The following is an 18,948-nucleotide window of genomic DNA, read 5'->3' as shown; positions in this document are numbered from 1 at the left end:
TTTAACATCAGGGTGTAACTTAGAGGTATTATTAGTACGTACAGAGTATGTACAGAGGCCTATATTCTGCCCTCAGCACAAATAAAGTTGCACATGATTTTAATGAAGCTCCTGACAATAAACTAAGTTTACTAAAAGCAGTTTTCAATGTCTAGGACTTAAGAGATCTAAGCATGTCATCTTACTCAGATTGTTTTGACACCCAAAACTATATCATAGAAGTTATATTTTCTTATTTCATTGTTATACCCATAGAGTTATTCTATTGAGTTATTCTATATCTATAGAGTTATTCTATTGAGAGACTGAGGGGAGGGCCAGTTACTGAGAGATCATTTCAAATACGTGATGATGACACCTGCTCTGTAGCTGGTTTCCTCTCGTGAGTGCTTGTGTACGGGCCTCCTCCTATGGCTAAGGGCAGGCACGTATGGCTTGGTGTCAGCACAGCACCGTCCCCTGCAGAGGACATGGAAGACGGCTTTCCCTGGGTCCTGACCAGTGTCCTGGCGAAGCAGGGAGGCCACGTATGGTGGCCCGGCCTCCGAGTCACCCCCTGGAGTACCTGCAAAGGAATCTTCCTGCTACAAGAACACAGCCAGGCGATGTGATGAACACTTTTATTTACAAATATAATTAAAAGCTCTGACAGTTAATCATGCTCTTCCTTGGAACCTGAAAAATGGTTTGTTTTTTAAAGTGCATGCAAAAGAAGTAAAGCCTTTTTTTTTTCATCATTTTTTATTGTAAGAAAATACACAGTTTGAAAGTGTGAAGAATGCAGTTATTTATGATCAAGATATGGGACTCAGGAAAGGGGAAGGGAAATAAAGAAAAAGGCCGAGATGGTTTGATTGAGAGACAGTGTTGAACTCCAAATACTGAATTGGAAAAGGAGGGAGGCGGGGTGGGGGTGGGGGAGGAACAGGAGGAGGAAGTAAAAAAATTTGATCAGAGAAACAGTTAAAATACAATATGAAAATAAGTAATACCTCTCCTTAAATTCCTTCTATACACAAAATACACGATTTGCCAAAGCCCAATTTGTGCTACTGGGATTCTGTGAGTTCTTTAAGTGTATTCACATCCTCTGCAAGTGCAGAAAATGGTTATGATACAATCAGGATATGCTGAGGACAAGTTAAACCCTTGCCAGCAAGTTCTTAAAAATCACAAGATCTCTCCACCCCCCACCCCCAGCCCCAAAAAAGTAATAATATGTCACCACTGATATGTACATCACAATTAGTTTCTGTAAAATGTATCAAATTTTCAATCTTTAATAAAACTTTGTTTTTTTAATTCCTGATGAATAAATACCAAAAAAATAAAATAAAATAAGATAATGCAGCAGCTAGTTAAGGTGTAAGGCTGCGGATATTGTGTCTCTCTCCCCCTTGGCATTTAGTATTATCATCATCATCATTTTTTGCTTTACTTTCACAGATTGAGCGATTGCTTAAAGCAATATCCATCCACTCTTTCGCTGTTGGTTTATTGGTTTTTTTTTTGTTCAAAGTGTCTCCGAGGTTCTCGTGAATCTGCAGCCACGTCGGCATGACGTGGGTTATGGAGAGAAGGCGGCCGGGAGCTGGCCAGCACTGCGAGTGGACACGGGGGGGAAGGGGCCCCTGATGGAGGAAGAATACACAGGCACTAGTCCGACATGGTGTCAGAGTAAGAGAGAGAGAGAGTGACAGAAATGCCCGTTCAAATGGGGAATGTGGTTTTGCAGGGTCTCAACTTTTTTCTGTTTTCATTTTTTCTTTTTTTTGTAAATGGCAAAAAAATTTAATCTCATCTATAGTCCTCCTTAGGAAAATCTAATGTAACCAAATTCCCAAATCCCATTCTGAGGCTCTCCATGTCAAAAGTTTCAATCTCTCGCTCTTGCCTTTCCAAGAGGAACTTGATTCTCTCGCTGCGTTCCTTCTGCAGGGCGGCCAGCTCCTCTTCAATCTGAAACAAGTACAGCGAACCATCCTTAGTGGGCTCTTGGTGGGCACCCCAGGCACCTGTGACATATGTACACCTACTGTGTGTGTGCATGCCTACTACGCATGCACATGGGAGCTTGGAGTAACTGACCGTAGAAGGCTGGGAGAGGCCTGTGAGGAACATCCTGTATGGCACCCCTTAGGTTTCAGACTTGCTGCCAAGAATAAAAATACTAAGGCACACCTAAGGGAATGATGCCACTCTAGCCCAGACTCCAAGCTCTGGACTGATCTAGGTCAGTGTCCTGACCCAGTAGGAGGTAGCTAAAAGCAAAGCAAGGTGCAAGGCTAAATCCCGGAGGGCAGTGCCTTAGAGCAGCAGTGGGGAAAGCAGTCTGCTATGCTGGTCTTGGCTAACAAGTAGACAATCACCAGCTCCCAGATGCCCCATGGCACGTCCCACTTCACATGCTCAGGATATCTGGGGTGGAAATTTGGATTGGGATATAACATTTACTGCAGACAGCTACATCAGCCTATCTTCACTTCAGTTCTTGCTTGTCACTTAACCGCTACATGTGCACTTGGCTTTCCTATGCTGCTCAGTGGCTAGACTACCAGCTGCGAAGGTGGAGGGCTGCTTAGCTGAGGGGCAGCAAGGTTGTGGCTATGGGATCAGACTTAGCAAGTTCCTGATCTTAGCATCCTGGGGCCAATACCTGCCTCACAGGGTGCCTGGAGGAGAATGTCACCAGCAAGCGCACAGTCACTAGTGGGGCTCCCCAGACTGTTCCCCCCTGCCCGCCCCATTCCAGCTTCAGGCATGCCCCGGGGAACGCTTGTACCTTCTGTTCAAGATGTGCTCTGCGCAGAGACACCCTCTGCTCTAGCTTCTGGAGCTCGCGTTCATGTTGTGCCTCTGTCTGCATCTTGATTTTGCTCTGGTAGGCGTTGAGAAGCTCCATTTCCTGCTGGAGCTGTAGCCTCAAAGCCTGGCATTCTGCTTCCTGAGCCTCATCTAGCCGTAACTGCGGACACACACAGAAGACACACAGTGTAACGCAGCCCTGGCTTGCCGTACATGGGATGACTCAGTGTGCTCATTCCCCACCATCTGTTCACTCTAGGATCCCACTAGGGACATCCGCCCAGTGGTCTGTGAGGTCTTGCAAACACATCACTTTCAGGAGGATCGAGTGGCTAATGTGTGGGCTTTAGGGCTGAACCCCTGAGCCTGAGGTCTGGCCATACCACTCACATGAGTCACCTTGCCAATTATGTAGCCTCTCTGTCTCTCTCTTTTGAAAACAAGAATTGTTCCTACTGCTTGAAATTGGCATAACAATCACATAAAAGAATCCACCAGAAGTTGGTTTGGTACCATTATTTTGGTTTTGATAAGACTGTTTCCATATTTAGACACCTTTAACCATAAAACTACAAAGCCACTGAGGTATCCGTGCATAAGTGAGTCTAGTGGCTGTCAAACCTGAGGAGCATGCCACAGCACTGCCATGATCTTGTCCCGCCAGCCTGGCCCCTCTGGTTGGCTAGAGAGGCCGCCATCTTGTCAGCTGGCTGAGGTGGTTTCAAATCTCTTCCTCCACAGGTGGCTTAATAATCTCAAGGGCAAATTGGGGGTAGAATGTATTCTGAATGTATTCATAGGGGGAAAAAGGTCCTGGGTACATTCACAGCCAGGATCACAGGCAGGGTGCCTGCCCAATGGGGTAGGAAATCCTGATGACGTTGCTTTCAGGATGGAAAGAGCCAGTGTCAGGGTGGCTGAACATATGGCCTGTGGAGTCACAAGGTCTAGCCTGAAGAGGCAATTTGGCCAAATTTCTTGTGCTTCCAGAAGCACCTAACTCTATCTGGATCTTGTGTGCAAAATGGGTCAAGCTAGCCCTTGGAAACGACAACCTTACTTTGAGCAGGAGGGGCCACGGTGCCCCGTGCCTGGCTGGGTTATGTCTGCAGATGGCAGTGCCCAGTTTGGCTGAGAACTGTGAGGTAAAAATTCTTGAATCAGACACATCAGTCTCCCACAAGGGGATCCGCATGTGTCCATACTGATCATTTGGTCAAGAAACTTACTCCTCCCCTCTGTGCAAATTGTGACAGAGAACAACCTGTCATGCTATCTGGATGGAGAACTGACTTCCTGACATGCTAGAAAGTTATTGTTGGAGCATAGAACTTCTGGAGAAATATACCATAGGTTAAAGGGTCAGAAAAGAAAGTAGTAATCATATTTCCATGGCACCTTCTGATAACCCTCAGCAGCTTCTGTTAAAACCCACAAGCATTCTGACCACTTTTCTCTTGTCTTCCCCATCAGAAGTCAAAGGGGGGGCTGCTGGAATGGTGAGTAGTCTGCAGCAGGGGCAGCCTTTACAGAGGGATGCCAGCACACTGTGGCAGCCAGAGAGGATGTCGATTATCTCCCCACACGGGAGGCTCTTTACCAGTCAAATCCACATCCTATTCTGTCCTGCTTACTAGTTTTGGTTGCTATCACCCAGAACAGGCAGATGAGAGGCTGGCTCACAGTACAGGCAATTCAGACAACAGAAACATCTCTATCCTCTATTTCTGGCATTTTCTTTTTTCCTTTTTTTCGTCGTGGGGCTTGAACTCAGGACCTGCGAATTGCCCTTGAGCTTTTGTTGCTCAAGGCTAGCATAGCACTCTACCACTTGAGGCATAGCACCACTTCCAGTTTTCTGGTGGTTCATTGTAGATGAGGGTTTCACAGACTTTCCTGCCTGGGCTGGCTTTGGACCAGGATCCTCAGATCTCAGTCTCCTGAGTGGATTACAGACACTGGCACCAGCTTTCTGGCATTTTCTTATTGTCAGAGTTCTATTGTTTTCTGAAGTGGCTTAAATGGAAGGCTAGGATGGGAAAGGGGCAATATAATGTAGTAGTGGCCAAGCTCACTGGCTTCTCTCACAATGGGTTCAAATCCTGACTACTACTACATAGCTAAGTGAATCCCCCTAGGCAGGGCAGGGGATTCACATACTGTAGTGTGTTCATGGCCAATGGAACCTGCGGCCTGTGTTTATGAATAAAGTTTTATTGGACACAGAATTGCTTATTGTCTAGGCTGTTTCTGCACTACCTCACTGTGAGAGCTTTTGGCGCACATGGCTTACCGTGTTTACTATCTGCCCCATTAGACAGAGAGAAAAGCAGGAGCTACCTTGCTCTAAGCAGGAGCTTGACTGTCTCAGAATAGAAGACAATCACTGTGCTTCCTTCCCCATCCTCTCTTCCATCTCATACAGATTCACTGTATATGCCAGGCACTGGTGCCAGTGCTAAGAAAGAAAGTTTGAGAAAACAGGATCCTACCCACTGCTATGGTCCCAGCACACCTCTCCCCTTCTCACTTCTCACCCTTCCCTCGCCCTGACCAGGTCCTCTACTCAAACTGCACCTTTCCCAGACACCTCTGTGTTTACCTCCCCACTCTGTGCTCCTTTTCCGCCCCCTCCTGGGCCCTTACTAAATGCAGGCGCTCCTTTGGGCTTTGTCCAGGGCCTCCCTAAGCCCCCTTCCTAAGGGGCTTCATTCAGTGTGAGAGCCTCAGTTGCCATCATCTTACACTTCCTTTCTGAGCCTGCCAGAGACATGGTCACACCAAAGTCAATTCATCACTTTCCTTCCTGCTTCCCCAACCTGCTCCTCGTCCATTTTTTTTTTTTTTTTTTGCCAGTCCTGGGTCTTTGCCTCAGGGCCTGTGAACTGTCCCTGGCTTCTTTTTGCTCAAGGCTAGCACTCTGCCACTTGAGCCACAGCGCCACTTCTGGCTGTTTTCTATATATGTGGTGCTGAGGAATCGAACACAGGGCTTCATGTATACGAGACAAGCACTCTTGCCACTAGGCCATATTCCCAGCCCCCTCTTCCATTTTTTTGTGTGTAGGCAAATGGTATCGTCACCCACTATTCTACTCAAGCCAGAGGCTGGAGCTATCCTAAGCCTCCCTCTCCACCGCTCTTATCCTGAATGCCCCTTGTCTAGCTGCCCCTCATGATCTCCTCACACACCCTCTAGCCACCTCCCAGGTCATTCTTCACATCACCATTGCTCACAAGTGCACATCTGGTGTCAGGCCTCTGCACTAAGCGGCAGGATAAGCATTCTCCAAGCTGCAAGTCCTGAGTGACTAGAGGACAGGGAGGTTTTCACCAGTGCAAGGGCTGCCATATCTGTACCCACAGCTCCTCATTCAGCCCAGCCCAGCTTCCTGTGGCTTCTTGAACTTGCTGGATCTTGTCCAATGTTGCTTTCTCTCTATTCTTCCAGAAATCCCATGAGGACCTCGTCAATGCCACATTTAGCCAGGCACAGCACAGGAATTCAAGAAATACTTGCTAGATGAGTGAGTGAATGAATGAGTGCTATGGCTCCCCTCCGCAGTCTGAGAATATTTAAGCTTCTCCCAATCACAGAATCTTCCTGTAACTGTTTACTTCCAGTAGCAGGGGTCTGCCTTTGCTTAGGCTGCAGTCTTCCTACTCTGTGTCTCTGTAGCCGGGATTAGAGGTGTGCACTGCTACACCTGGCCTCTCCCTCTCTTTTGATGTACAGTCACTATAATCTCTCCCATTCCCACTGTTCTCCTGATGGTCTGTGGAAAGCAATGACAGTCTCATGGCCAGACACACCAAATACCCACAAGTTCATTACACTACCTGGTCTCTGCACACTTTTAATCTATAGTTAAGAGTCTTGGGCTGGGAATATGGCCTAGTGGTAAAGTGCTTGCCTCATATGCATGAAGCCCTGGGTTCGATTCCTCAGCACCACATATATAGAAATAGCCAGAAGTGGCGCTGTGGCTCAAATGGTAGTGCTAGCCTTGAGCAAAAAGAAGCCAGGAACAGTGCTCAGGCCCTGAGTTTAAGTCCCAGGACTGGCAAAAAAACAATACCAACACCACCAACAAAAAGAATCTCCTCTGTGGTGGGGGACAGGCTCTTTCCTCATTTTCTTTGCAGTACACGATTGCTAGGCAGGTGCTCTACCACTCAATCCATACCTCCAGTTTGGAGGTATGGTTACTTTAGAGGGTCTCACTTTATGCTGGGCTGGCCTGGCAGGGATTCTCCCACTTGTACTTTCCCTTTATCTGGGATAACAGACATGGGCCACCACACCCAGCGATTGGTTGAAATCCCTGCCTTCCGCGTAGCTAGGATTATAGGTCTGAGCCCCTGTGTCTAGCAAAGAAGACTTAAACAAATACCTATCATGAAATTAACATTCTTTTGTTTTTGAATATTTGAACTCAAGGGCTTCACAACTGCTAGCCAGGTGCTCTACTGCTTGATCCACACTGTGAGGCCTTCTTTGTACTCCTTTATGTGAGCGACCTTGCTCTTCATCCCCCTCCTCTCTAATTCCACTCCAGTCTCTAGTAGATCCTACCTACCACTGCCTCCAAATGGTGTGGAACATTCTGTCTTTGCTCCCCCAACATCCTCTAGGAACTAGATTTCCATGTCCAGAGAGCTCTAGCTTGATACCTGTAGGACACCTGTAGTGCTCAGGTATAGTGCCTATAACGTAGCCACTTCCCACGAACCCTTCCTCTCTGTCCCTTGGTAATAGGATGGCTAGTGCAGTCTGTTGTCACACCTACCTCTCAGACTAGCCACTAAGTTCTAACTGCCGCAGCTCCTACACATTTCTCAATCTTTCCCTTCTTTCTATCTCCATTAGCAGGTCTGTCTGCCTGTCTCATGCTGGTATTGAGCTTGAATTAAGGTCCTCTCTCTCTCTCTCAACTTCATCACTCAAGTCTGGCATTTTACCATTCAGCTACACCCATTTCTGGCTTTTTGTTTGTTAATTGGAGATAAAAGTCTCGTGGATTTTTCTGCCACAGCTGGCTTTTAACTGTGATCCTCAGATCTCTGCGTCCTGAGTGGCTCTAGGATTATAGGCATGGGATCAGTTCTCTTTTTCTCTCTCATAGTTCCCTGATGGGTCTCTTTACCTATATCTGCTACATGATTGCAACTCTTTGTGTGGTACTAGGTACCTGCTTGCTAGATGGGTGCTCTACTATTGGAGCCATGCCCCCATCCCTTTTAATTGTTTTGGTAATGAGGCTTGTGTTTTTCCCAGGGCCAGTCTTAGACTATAATCCTCCTACCTACATCTCTCTATTGTAGTTCAGATTACAGGCATGGTTCACTACATCTGGTTTATTGGTTGAGATTTTTTGAACCCTAGTTCAAAAATCTTGCTAGTTTTTGTTTTTGGCCTAGGCTGTCATCAAAGTATGATCCTCTTGATGGCTGCCTTCCTATTAGCTAGGGTTACAGGCGTGAGCTACAACACTCAGCCCTTGCCAGTAGCTTTCTGTAACACAACTCTGATCCTGATTTTCCCTTCCTCAGCAGGTTTCAACAGCTCTCTACTGCCTATGGCACACACAGTGACCACACTCCTGCTTGTAGAGGATCTGACCCCAACTATCACCTCCTTTCATTAAAGAGTATTTGAGCCTCTGGCTCTGGCAATTATTTGTTGCTTGTCAAACATGTCACCTCTCTTAGGTTCCTGATCTATGCATAGACTAGAGACTCTGCTGGTAGTAGGCTAGCATTCCATGGCTCCCATTTCCTCAAGAAAACTCCATGATTACCAGGCAGGCTCCACTCCTGGCTTACTAAGCCCTTCATCATTTTACCTTCTGGGGTTCTCAGTTTCCCATTTTTTTTGGTGCTGGTCCTGAGGTTGGCATGTGTCCCTGAGCTTTATGGCTCAGAGCTAACACTCTATCACTTAAGCCACAATTTCACTTCTGGCTTTGTTTTTTTTTTTGCCTTTTTTTTTTTTTTTTGGTACTTAATTGAAGATAAGAATCTCATGGACTTTCCTATTTGAGCTGGCATTGGACGGTGATCCTCAGATCTCTGTCTCCTGAATAGTTAGGATTAGAGGCACAAGCCTTCAGTGCTCAGCTCCTGACTGTTTTTTTTTCTTTCTTTCTTTTTAGTATTGAAGACTGAACCTAGGGCTCTGTAGGTAAACACTACCACTGAGCTACAGCTACTTTTTTTGAGACAGGGTTTCACTATGTGTTAGCATTTCCCTAGCCTCAGGCCCTCAGTCCTCATCTCCTCCCACTAGCCCCCAGATCCACCCATATCTAATGAGCCACTCCTACTACGTACCTACTTCCCTTTTACCCCCAGAGAGAGAAGCTGCCACCTGGATAAGGTGCAGATGCCATGTAGCTCCCTCTCCAGTGGGAACTATGGCCCCACTAATAAACTTCCTTATGAACCTTCTTCTCCTGTCTATGATTATCTCCGCCTGGTCCTCTGGGATGGCCAGGACCTGTTCTTTCACTATGGAACCTAGGCTGTCTTCTACTTTCAATCCTACTTCAGGCCTGCTGGAATTACAGATATGTGCCATCCTGCCTGGCCCAACTCTGGGCTCTCACTTAAGTTCTGCCCCGTGTGTCTTTTCTACCTTTGCCTAAGTAGGTACCTCCTCACAGAGCCTTCAAGGTTTACTTCAGTGACTCTCTCCACCTCCTGGCTTCCCCAGGACCAGCTTCACTGTCCCTATTTGTTCCACCATAAGCTTGCTCCTCGTTCTTCAAAGCACTGCTTGATTACCTCAATTCCTGCCTTTTCTTATCTAATATGAGGACTAAGACTCCTGACCTACTCTAGCTCTTGGCTCTACCTCTGAGCTGGACACAGAGGCTTAGCTAAAGTTTACTGACTGAATGTGCCTACAAGTCTTGTCTCCCACAGCAGACTGTGAGTTCACAGGGACGGTGTCATTCATTTGTTAAGTGTGGGAGGGGAGGAGGCCAGCAAACCTTTGATAAATGAGCATTTGACATTTCACACGAAATCTATCACATCTAGCCCTTCAAGTCCCTAAGTGCCACAGGGCTGGTTTAGCACAGCATGGGTGAAATTCCATCTTTTAAGACATTCCTGAAAGGATCCGCATGGGCGTGGTTTTATTCCAAGGTTGGTGGTTGGTTGTATTTCCTCAGCTTGTTGGGTGGAAAAAACACACCAGTATCCTAAATGTGTGCCATGAGCTTCCTGGAAAGCAAAGGCTGGATCTTGAATTCTCTGGAATCCCAAAGCTCTTGCAGCTGTGGCACCAAACCTACCCACTTACCGCTTGAGAAGCCATCATTTCATTTATACTCTGTTCATACTGCTCGGCCAGAATGGCCAGTTTTCGCGTCTGCTCGTCTTTCAGTGTCTTTAAGATTGTTTTGTGCTCATTCTTTGGAGTGACTTCCAACTGGTGATTCTTGAGTGCTTTATACTGTTTGGTCTGTACTTTGCAAGTGTCCTGAAACTGTTTTTTAATTTGCATTTCCATGGCCTGTTAGAAAAAGTAACAAAGAGAAAATAAAGACATGTTAGTTAGTTAACCTGGAATACTCTGTTCTATCAACTATACAGTTCTGGGACTGGGACCAGCTGGCTTTTGGTGTGGTGTCCCACAACCTCAGCCAGCAACCCAGGAAAATAACACAAACCACACAGACAAGAATAAACTTTATCAGTGCTTTTTTTTCGGTTTTATACAAAATGAGAGTGGTGATTTTGAATTTATAAGAGATTTTGAATTTATGATTCTGAGAGGATCATGGAATAGTATGGAGCTTGTTAACAGGCTGGCAGTTGAACTCCCATGCTTTCCTACTCAAAGTCTTTATAGTAATCACTACTGCTTTTCCGTGTGTGTGTGCACATTTATACATGTGTCATTTCTCTGTTTCCAGGTCATTATATAAACCAGATCTCACTGTTGTAACTTACAATATTTCCTCCTCCCTCCCCCCCTTCTGGTACTAGGGCCGTGTCCTTGCTTGGCTTACTCATAGCAGGTGATCTACCACATGAACCATTTTCTGCCCAGGGTAACCTCAAACTAAAAGCCTCTGGATCTTGATCTCCTGAGTAGCTAGGATTACGGGTTTGTGCCACCAGTGCCTGGCTATTGTGTTTCCTTGATGAATCAATAAGGGAAACATCTGGATAATACCTTGCATCCAACCCATTTCCACTGGCTTTCAGCATCAGCCAAGGGAGGGGGGATTGTGGGTGTTTCCCCATTAAGAGGTATGCTCACACATGGCAATACCAAATTTGCGCTTATTATTGTTGTTGTTATTGTCATTATTGTTTTGTTAGTCATGAGGCTTGAACTCAGGGCCTAGGTCTGTGAGCCCTTTCACTCAAGGTTAGTACTCTACACTTGGAGGCACAGCTTCATGTCCCATTTTTGAGTGGTTAATTGGAGATAAGAATCTCACAGGGACTTTCTGTCTAAGCTGGCTTCCAACCACCAGCCTCAGATCTCAGCCTCCTGAGTAGTTAGGATTATAGGTGTGAGCCACTGACATCCAGAGTACTTTAGCTTTAATAAGGCCAGAGTCACATGTGTGTATATGGGGTGACGGGGATCACTCATGAGGTAGGGCTCGGCACAGCCATGTGATGGAGGGTGGCCCCATCTCTGTGCCTGCGTGGATGATGTCTTCTAGACACAGTTTGGCATGGCTTGCTAACAAGGGTCTGTTAGCATTAGCTTGAGGTCAGTGGAGTTAGTTGAGCCAGTGGAGCCTCCCCTGGTGAGGCTATCTCCAGTGCAGGCAGCACAAGTCTGGCCCAGGTAGGGTTAAACCTGCTTTCCAGCCCATGACAGACCCCACCAATCAACCATGATTGTTCCTTCCAAGTGCCAGCACACAGCACTCAAGGCAGCTACTACCAGTATACCTACCTCATTTTCTAGCACTGGAACCCTGGACTTGTACTGTCCCCTCCCCCTTTTACTGGTATTGAGATTTGAACTCAAGGCCTGCGTTCATTAGGCAGGTACTCTGCTTCTTCTCTTTCTTTTTTCTTTTCTTTTCTTTTTTTTTTTTTTTTTTTTTTTTGCCAGTCCTGGGGCTTGGACTCAGGATCTGAGTACTGTTCCTGGCTTCTTTTTGCTCAAGGCTAGCACTCTACCACTTGAGCCACAGCACTTCTTCCAGATTTTTCTGTTTATGTGGTGCTGCGGAACTGAGCCCAGGGCTTCATGCATGCTATGCAAGCATTCTACTGCTAAGCCATACCCCCAGCCCAGTACTCTACTTTTTAAGCCTGCTTTTTCCAAGGTAAGGTCTTGATTTATGCCCTGCCTGGGTTGGACTGTGATCCTCCTACTTTTGCTTCTAATGTTGCCAGCCTCTTATACCCAGCCACTGTGCATCCCCCATAGCCAGGATAATATGCGTGTACCACAGCATCCAGCTGTGGGTCTTGTAGAACTTGGAGATGGCTCTTGTGAATTTTTATTTTTTGGCCTAGGTTGGCTTTGAACTTTGCTCCTCAATCTCTACTTCCAAATTATCTAGGATTACAAGCTTGAGCCACTGTGTCCAGCTTACTCATCCACCTTGAAAGAAAGCATGTCCTGAAAGGCTCAGAGAAATTACCGATAGAATAGAAGGGAAATTGAGAGATCAAACAGTAGTTTTCCATGGCTTGATGAACACAGACCCTTGGGCTTTGCAATCAGAGACTCAGGGCTAGTATGGGTGGGGCCTGAAAATGTATGATTCTGAGCAGTTGGCTGACAATCTCCGGGTTTGGTGATAACCACAACTCGTTGGGTCCCACTCTGTCCTGGACATCGCAACTGTGATGTGCTTCTGTGAACTTCTCACCTTTAAGTTTTTTGGCTGCTGCCGAAGTTCCATGACATGCTTCCTGTGCAGCTCCCTTTCTCGCCTCTTATTGTACTCCAGCTGGTTCTCCAGTTCAGTCTGGTGCTGCAAACGGATCAGGTCCATGCGGAGTTTCTGTAGCGTGTGAAGCTGCCGGTACTCCAGCTCCCGAGTGGACTCGTCATGTCGGATCAGCATGGCGTGCTCCATCTCCTTCTGTGTCCTCTTCTTGTTGAGTTCCTGCATCAGGAACAAAAGAAGAGTGCAGAGGTGAGTGAGGGGGAACTGGGAGGAACATACCACTCATGGATGAGTGGCAAGCAACCAGCTCTTCAGCAAAGGATGCTGAGACTCAATTAACCATCCTTGGAGCTGTGGGCCCATTGCTTACAAGCTGGACAGGCTCACAGCAGTCACAACTGTGCTGTGAGTAAAATGGAATGCTGACTCCCTCCCCCCCCCCCCCCCCCCCCCCCCCGCACAGTAGTCACCTGCTGTGAAACTTTGATTGGTGCTGTGTGTGCCTGGGTCTGAAGAAAAGTTTCTTTAGCTTAGCTGGTGCCTCTCCACTATGCCTGCCCATTAAAATCACATGAATAATCCAGTCAGACCTATGAAGCATAAATCCCACAGTGTGGTAATTGCCTGGGACAGGCCCTAGGGGTCAGTTTTAGACAATCCTCCAGGTGATTTCACCTGGTAACCATTTTTGAGACTTGAACTTTATTATGCTGATAATGTCTGTAGTGTTCTTAGATTTCTGAGGAACACTTTATGTTTGCACATACCAGAAGTAGGGCAATTAGTGATCTATTTTCTTTCCTTTTTTTGCCAGTCCTGGAGCTTGAGCTCAGGGCCTGAGCACTTCTTTTTGCTCAAGGCTAGAACTCTACCACTTGAGCCACAGCACTCCTTCTGGCTTTTTCTATATACATGGTGCTGAGGAATCAAACGGAGGGCTTCACATATAGAAGGCAAGCACTCTACCACTAGGCCATATTCCCAGCCCTAATCTATTTTCTTAAACTCTGAGTTTAAGCTATGTTGGGAAAAAGCACAGGAGACCTTTTTCCTTTCTATTCTTCTAGTAGACTCTTCCAGCCTGATTGGTCATCTCTAGATCAATCACTGTCTTTTCAGTTTTATCCCTCTGTCCATCTGTCCCCTCCTCCTTCCTTTCTGTTCAAGTGGGGAAGGAAAGAAAACTAAAGGGGAAGTTGGGCAAAGGGCTTAATGGTTTTTCATTTACTTATTCAAGAAGATATACAAGATACACAATCTGCAAAAATCAGACTCCCATGATCTGTAGACAATTTTTCCCCCCAGTATTGTAGATCAAACCCAAGAACTCCCACCTTCCAGGAAAGTTGTTGAGTGAAATAAGGTATTGCTACATTTCTCTTGTAGAGTCCCTGATTTTGGCTTGATTCAGCCCAAATAAACTTCAGTGAACATCCAAGTAAAAGAATATTGATTAAAATGAAGAAATAAGTTTTATATGCTGACTTAGAAGGCAGGACAGTGAGGTGGGAGGTGCTAAGATCCCATGTGCTACTTCAGAAATGTCTAAACGTGATTTGGATTTGTTTTAAGGGGTAAAAGATAATACCCTAGAGCTTCCTCCATCTCCGGACCAGTTTTATTCTCTCCAACCAGTTTTATTCCCCTCTTCACATAGTCCACCAGCTTTCCTCCTTAAGAGATCAGCAACTGGCCCCTAGATGGCACCAAAGGGAAATGAGCCCTTCTAGCTAACTACAGCTGGCCCAGCACAGAACCAAGAGAGCAAGGAAGCTGGGCACCTATAATCATAGCTACTTGGGAGGCTGAGATCTGAGGCTCCAGGTTCAAAGCCAGTCCAGGCAGGAACGTCTGTGAGACTGTTATCTCCAATAAATCACCAAAAAGTCAGAAGTGCAGCTGTGGCTCAAGTGGTATAACACTAGCCTTGAGCCTAAAGCTCAGGGATAGCACCCAGGCCCTGAGTTAAAGCCCCAGGGCAGGCACAAAATAAATAAATAAGGAAAGAAAAGAAAGAAAGAGAGAGAGAGGGAGGGAGAGGGAGGAAAGGAAGGAAGGAAGGCAGGCAAAGAAGGCAAGGAAGGCAAGGAAAAGTGAATAAGGGAAGAACCTGTTCCTGGGTCCTGGCAGCATCACACCTGACAGTTCTAGGAGCCCCAGGAGTGGGCATTCCTCTACTCCAACACCTCAAGCTGACAGGTCCAAGCTGAGCCCAAGTTTCCCAGAGCCCTGAAACTCAAAAAATTCATTGGGGGGCTGGGGATATGGCCTAGTGGCAAGAGAGCTTGCCTCGTATACATGAGGCCCTGGGTTCGATTCCCCAGCACCACATATACAGAAAACGACCAGAAGTGGCGCTGTGGCTCAAGTGGCAGAGTGCTCGCCTTGAGCAAAAGGAAGCCAGGGACAGTGCTCAGGCCCTGAGTCCAAGGCCCAACTGGCCAAAAAAAAAAAAACCAAAAAACAAAAAAATTCATTGGGACAGGAGGATACAAGATGCAGTGAACTCCTCTAGGGAAGCATATTTCATTCAATACTATTGAGGTGATAACCTTGCAGAGACTTTTCTATGTGGGAGTAGGGACATAAGGTCATAAAACCCTTTCATAAGGAGGCACTGAAGCTAAAACTTGGGTTTTTAAGTTTTCACCATCTTCTGGGAAAAGATGTCCTGATATTTTCCTGCCTAAACCTTTTCAGTGTTTGACGATTTCCTCTGCTCTAGCTGCATGAGATACAATGGCTGGGTGATCTGTACAGATGACATAATCTACACACATGAGAGCCATGTGCACTTTTAACAGTTTCTCAAACAGAGCTGGGCAGAAGAAATGAAAGAAAAAGACTTTGATGGCAATCCAGCTCAGCAATGCACCAAGGTCTGTCTGTTCTAGGGCTGGGACAGGCCCTTCCCTTTCCCTTAGCTACCACCCCACTGTGACATTTCTGCAGGTGAGTGTGGGCTCAGGGCTGAAACTTATGCGCTTTCCACACAATATGGCTCTGAGACAGGCACAGCCACACATCCTGTGAATCTACTTGCTGGATAAGATGTGGCTTAGGTGTGTATTACCATCCCTTTCCTCCTGCAACTGTTGTTCAGTGTATTTTAAGTTCTAGTACAAGAGATACTGGCTTCATTTATTTATTGGGCAGATGAGATTTGAACTCAGGGCCTCATGCTTGCTAGGAAGGTGCTCTACCACTTCAGTCATGCCTCCAGCCCTTTTTGCTTTACTTTTTGTTGGTTGTGGGGCTTGAACTCAGGGCCTAGGCGCTGTCCCTAAGATTAAGGCTCAAGGTTTGCGTTCTATTACCTTGAGCCACAGTGTGACTTCTGGTTTTTGAGTGGTTAGAGATCAGAGTCTCACAGGGACTTTTCTGCCTGGAATGGCTTTGAACTGTGATCCTCGAATCTCAGCCTTCCGAGTAGCTAGGATTACAGGCATGAGCCACTAGTGCCCAGCCTTTTTGCTTTATATTTTTTCAGATATTTTTGCTTTATTTTTACTCAGGACTGGCCTTAGGCCAGACCAAAATCTTCCTATGTTCACTTCGGACATAGCTGGGATTATAGGCACGTTTATTGAGATTGGGGGTGGGGTGGGGTATGGGAAGGGGTCTGGGTTAGACTAATTTCTGCCTCCTCTGCAGTTGGCACTTCAAGGTATGAGCCACCACATGCAGCCTTGGTGTCTTTAAATGTAGCTGATCTTGCTCATGTAAAATGTATCTTCATGGTTACTGAAGCTGAGTAAAAATTAGAATACATTTTTTCTCTTTATGATGCTGGACTCTCCCAGGCCGGGCTTCAAAGGGAGCTACTGTCGGCCTGTGATAGTTAACGCTATCTAGTTTTGTTTCTTCGTCTCAATGACTGGGCTAAGGCAGTATGTGGTGGTAAGAGAGGCTGGTCCCCCCTCCTCCTGTCTATGGTGACCCTTTAATGTTTTCATAAACTAAAGGGACTGCAGATACAGAATTTAGGTATAGATATGAGAAAAGAAGCATCTTATGCTTAATTAGTAGGAGTAGAAACCCTCTTAGGGGAAATTTGCAGTGCTGGGATTTGAACCCATGGCCCTATAAGTGCTAGGCAAGCATCTGACTTCTGAGCTACCCTACCAGCCCTGGTGATACTTAAAACTTTGAAAAACAGGTAGTTTTCACACACTTCTTTGGACTAGAAATTTCACTGCAAAGACATCCTGCACCAATACTTGCATATGTGTGAAAGTATTTACTGATTTATTTCTGTGGTGCTGGGGATGGAACCTCATGCATGTGAGGCAAGAGCTCACCCACATCCTCTAAAAATACTTACATACAGAGATGTTCTCTGTGGCAATGTTTGAAATGCTGTAACATTTCAACAAAATGCCCAGTGTAAAGTACCTCATTAAACACGTGATTGCACAAACTACTCTGAGGTTGTAAGATCAGTGTGGGTGGGGGTGTTCTTTGTCCTGCATAGTGAATGGAACACAGAAACAGGACCATGTGGTAGAGGACTGCACTCTGCCAGGCTCAGCATCCACCTTTCCTTCTGTTTATCCTCCACGTTACCCAATCAACTTCTTTTTTTTTTTTTGGCCAGTCCTGGGCCTTGGACTCAGGGCCTGAGCACTGTCCCTGGCTTCCTTTTGCTCAAGGCTAGCACTCTGCCACTTGAGCCACAGCGCCACTTCTGGCCGTTTTCTGTATATGTGGTGCTGGGGAATCGAACCCAGGGCCTCATGTATATGAGGCAGGCACTCTTGCCACTAGGCCATATCCCCAGCCCCCCCAATCAACTTCTGTCTTGTACAGAAATGCTACAGAGATGAGTAGTGTTGGAGGAGACACATCCACATGTAAGGCCCTGGGGAGTGCGTGTCCGCTCTTGCCTTTGACCTTGTCACGACAGGTGCTTTTCTGGGGTGGCTCTTCATCTCTTCTGGCTCTAGTCCTCAGCTCTTTCACCTGCCCCATGGCCTTGTAAATTCTTTTCCATGTTTAAGTCAGCCAGAATTTGTTTCTTTTGCTTGCAAATCCAATAACCCCATTGATACAAAAGCAATCCTATTTTGATAAAGTTAAAACTGTAAGATGTATGTAGGAGGCTGAGTGGAATAGAATGACCAGAAAAGGGAAATAAGGAGATGCTAGTTAAATGGTACAGAAGTACAGAATTTCCCTTATGTAAGATGAATGATCTTTTTTTTTTTTTTTTTTTTTGCCAGTCCTGGGCCTTGGAGCTTCATGTGTAGGAGGCAAGCACTCTTGACACTAGGCCATATTCCCAGCCCCCAGATGAATAATCTTGAAAAGTAATATATACCGTGATAATAGGAGTTAATAACAGTTGCAATTTGCTAAGAGGATGGATTTTAAATCTTACTAAAATATGCACATGTACTGACATGTAGCAACAATGTAGAGTTTAGTTAGCTTGAGTGCAGGGAACATTTTACAATATATACATATATGTAAACATCAAATTGTCTACTTTAAGTATGTATGTTTTTTTTTATTATCAGCAATATCTCAATAAACCTATTGAAAAAGAATTATTGAGTTTTCTTTTTCTTTTTTTCTTTCTTTTTTGGTCCGTTGTGGGGCTTGAATTCTGGGCTTAGGTGCGATCCCTGAGCTCTTCAGTTCAAGGCAAGTGCTCTACCATTTTGAGCCACATTGCCAATTCTGGTTTTCTAGTGGTTAACTGGAGATAAGAGTCTCAGGGACCTTGGTGCCCAGGCTGGTTTTGAACCGTGATCCTCAGATCTCAGCCTCCTGAGTAGCTAGGATTATATGTGTGAAGGCACCAGAACCTGGCTAAATTTTTTTTTTTTTTTTGCCAGTCCTCTAGGTCTTGGACTCAAGGTCTGAGCACTGTCCCTGGCTTCTTTTTGTTCAAGGCTAATACTCTGCCACTTGAGCCACAGCGCCACCTCTGGCCATTTTGTATATATGTGGTGCTGAGGAATCGAACCCAGGGCTTCATGTATACGAGGCAAGCACTCTTGCCACTAGGCCATATTCCCAGCCCCTAAAATTGTTTTTGTAAGTAGAAAACCTGTAAATTTTCATGAAAGTTTCTCTTATTTTGCACTCTTAAGAAAAACACTTCTATAGAGTTGCCTTAGCTCAGTTTGTTAAAATCTAGTTTGTAAGGAGTTACACATGCAATTACCATCACTTTGGGGAACAACAATAATGTAGAATAGCTAGGATTACAGGTATGAGCCATCATAGCCTGGTTTGTTTTTTCTTTCTCCAAGATG

The 18,948-nt window shown here is 45.8% G+C and overlaps 1 protein-coding gene across 2 annotated transcripts in view; it reads right to left on the bottom strand.

Moving 5' to 3' along the window:
* Positions 1-321: 321 nt before the first annotated feature.
* The window catches only part of Taok3 (TAO kinase 3), a 133,151-nt gene continuing 114,524 nt past the window's right edge, over positions 322-18,948 (bottom strand). For both annotated transcript variants that reach the window (XM_048342867.1, XM_048342868.1), the window contains exons 18-21: positions 12,665-12,904; positions 10,114-10,326; positions 2,783-2,965; positions 322-1,959 (exon numbers count right to left, since the gene is read on the bottom strand). In XM_048342867.1, coding sequence (XP_048198824.1) covers positions 1,798-1,959; positions 2,783-2,965; positions 10,114-10,326; positions 12,665-12,904 — 798 coding nt within the window. In that variant the 3' untranslated portion in view covers positions 322-1,797. The remainder of the gene's footprint in view (positions 1,960-2,782; positions 2,966-10,113; positions 10,327-12,664; positions 12,905-18,948) is intronic.

Source organism: Perognathus longimembris, chromosome 3 (genome assembly GCF_023159225.1).
Source record: "Perognathus longimembris pacificus isolate PPM17 chromosome 3, ASM2315922v1, whole genome shotgun sequence".
Classification (NCBI taxonomy): Eukaryota; Metazoa; Chordata; class Mammalia; order Rodentia; family Heteromyidae; genus Perognathus; species Perognathus longimembris.
The sequence above is the reverse complement of the archived record's forward strand: the minus strand, read 5'-3'. Positions and strand labels throughout refer to the sequence as shown.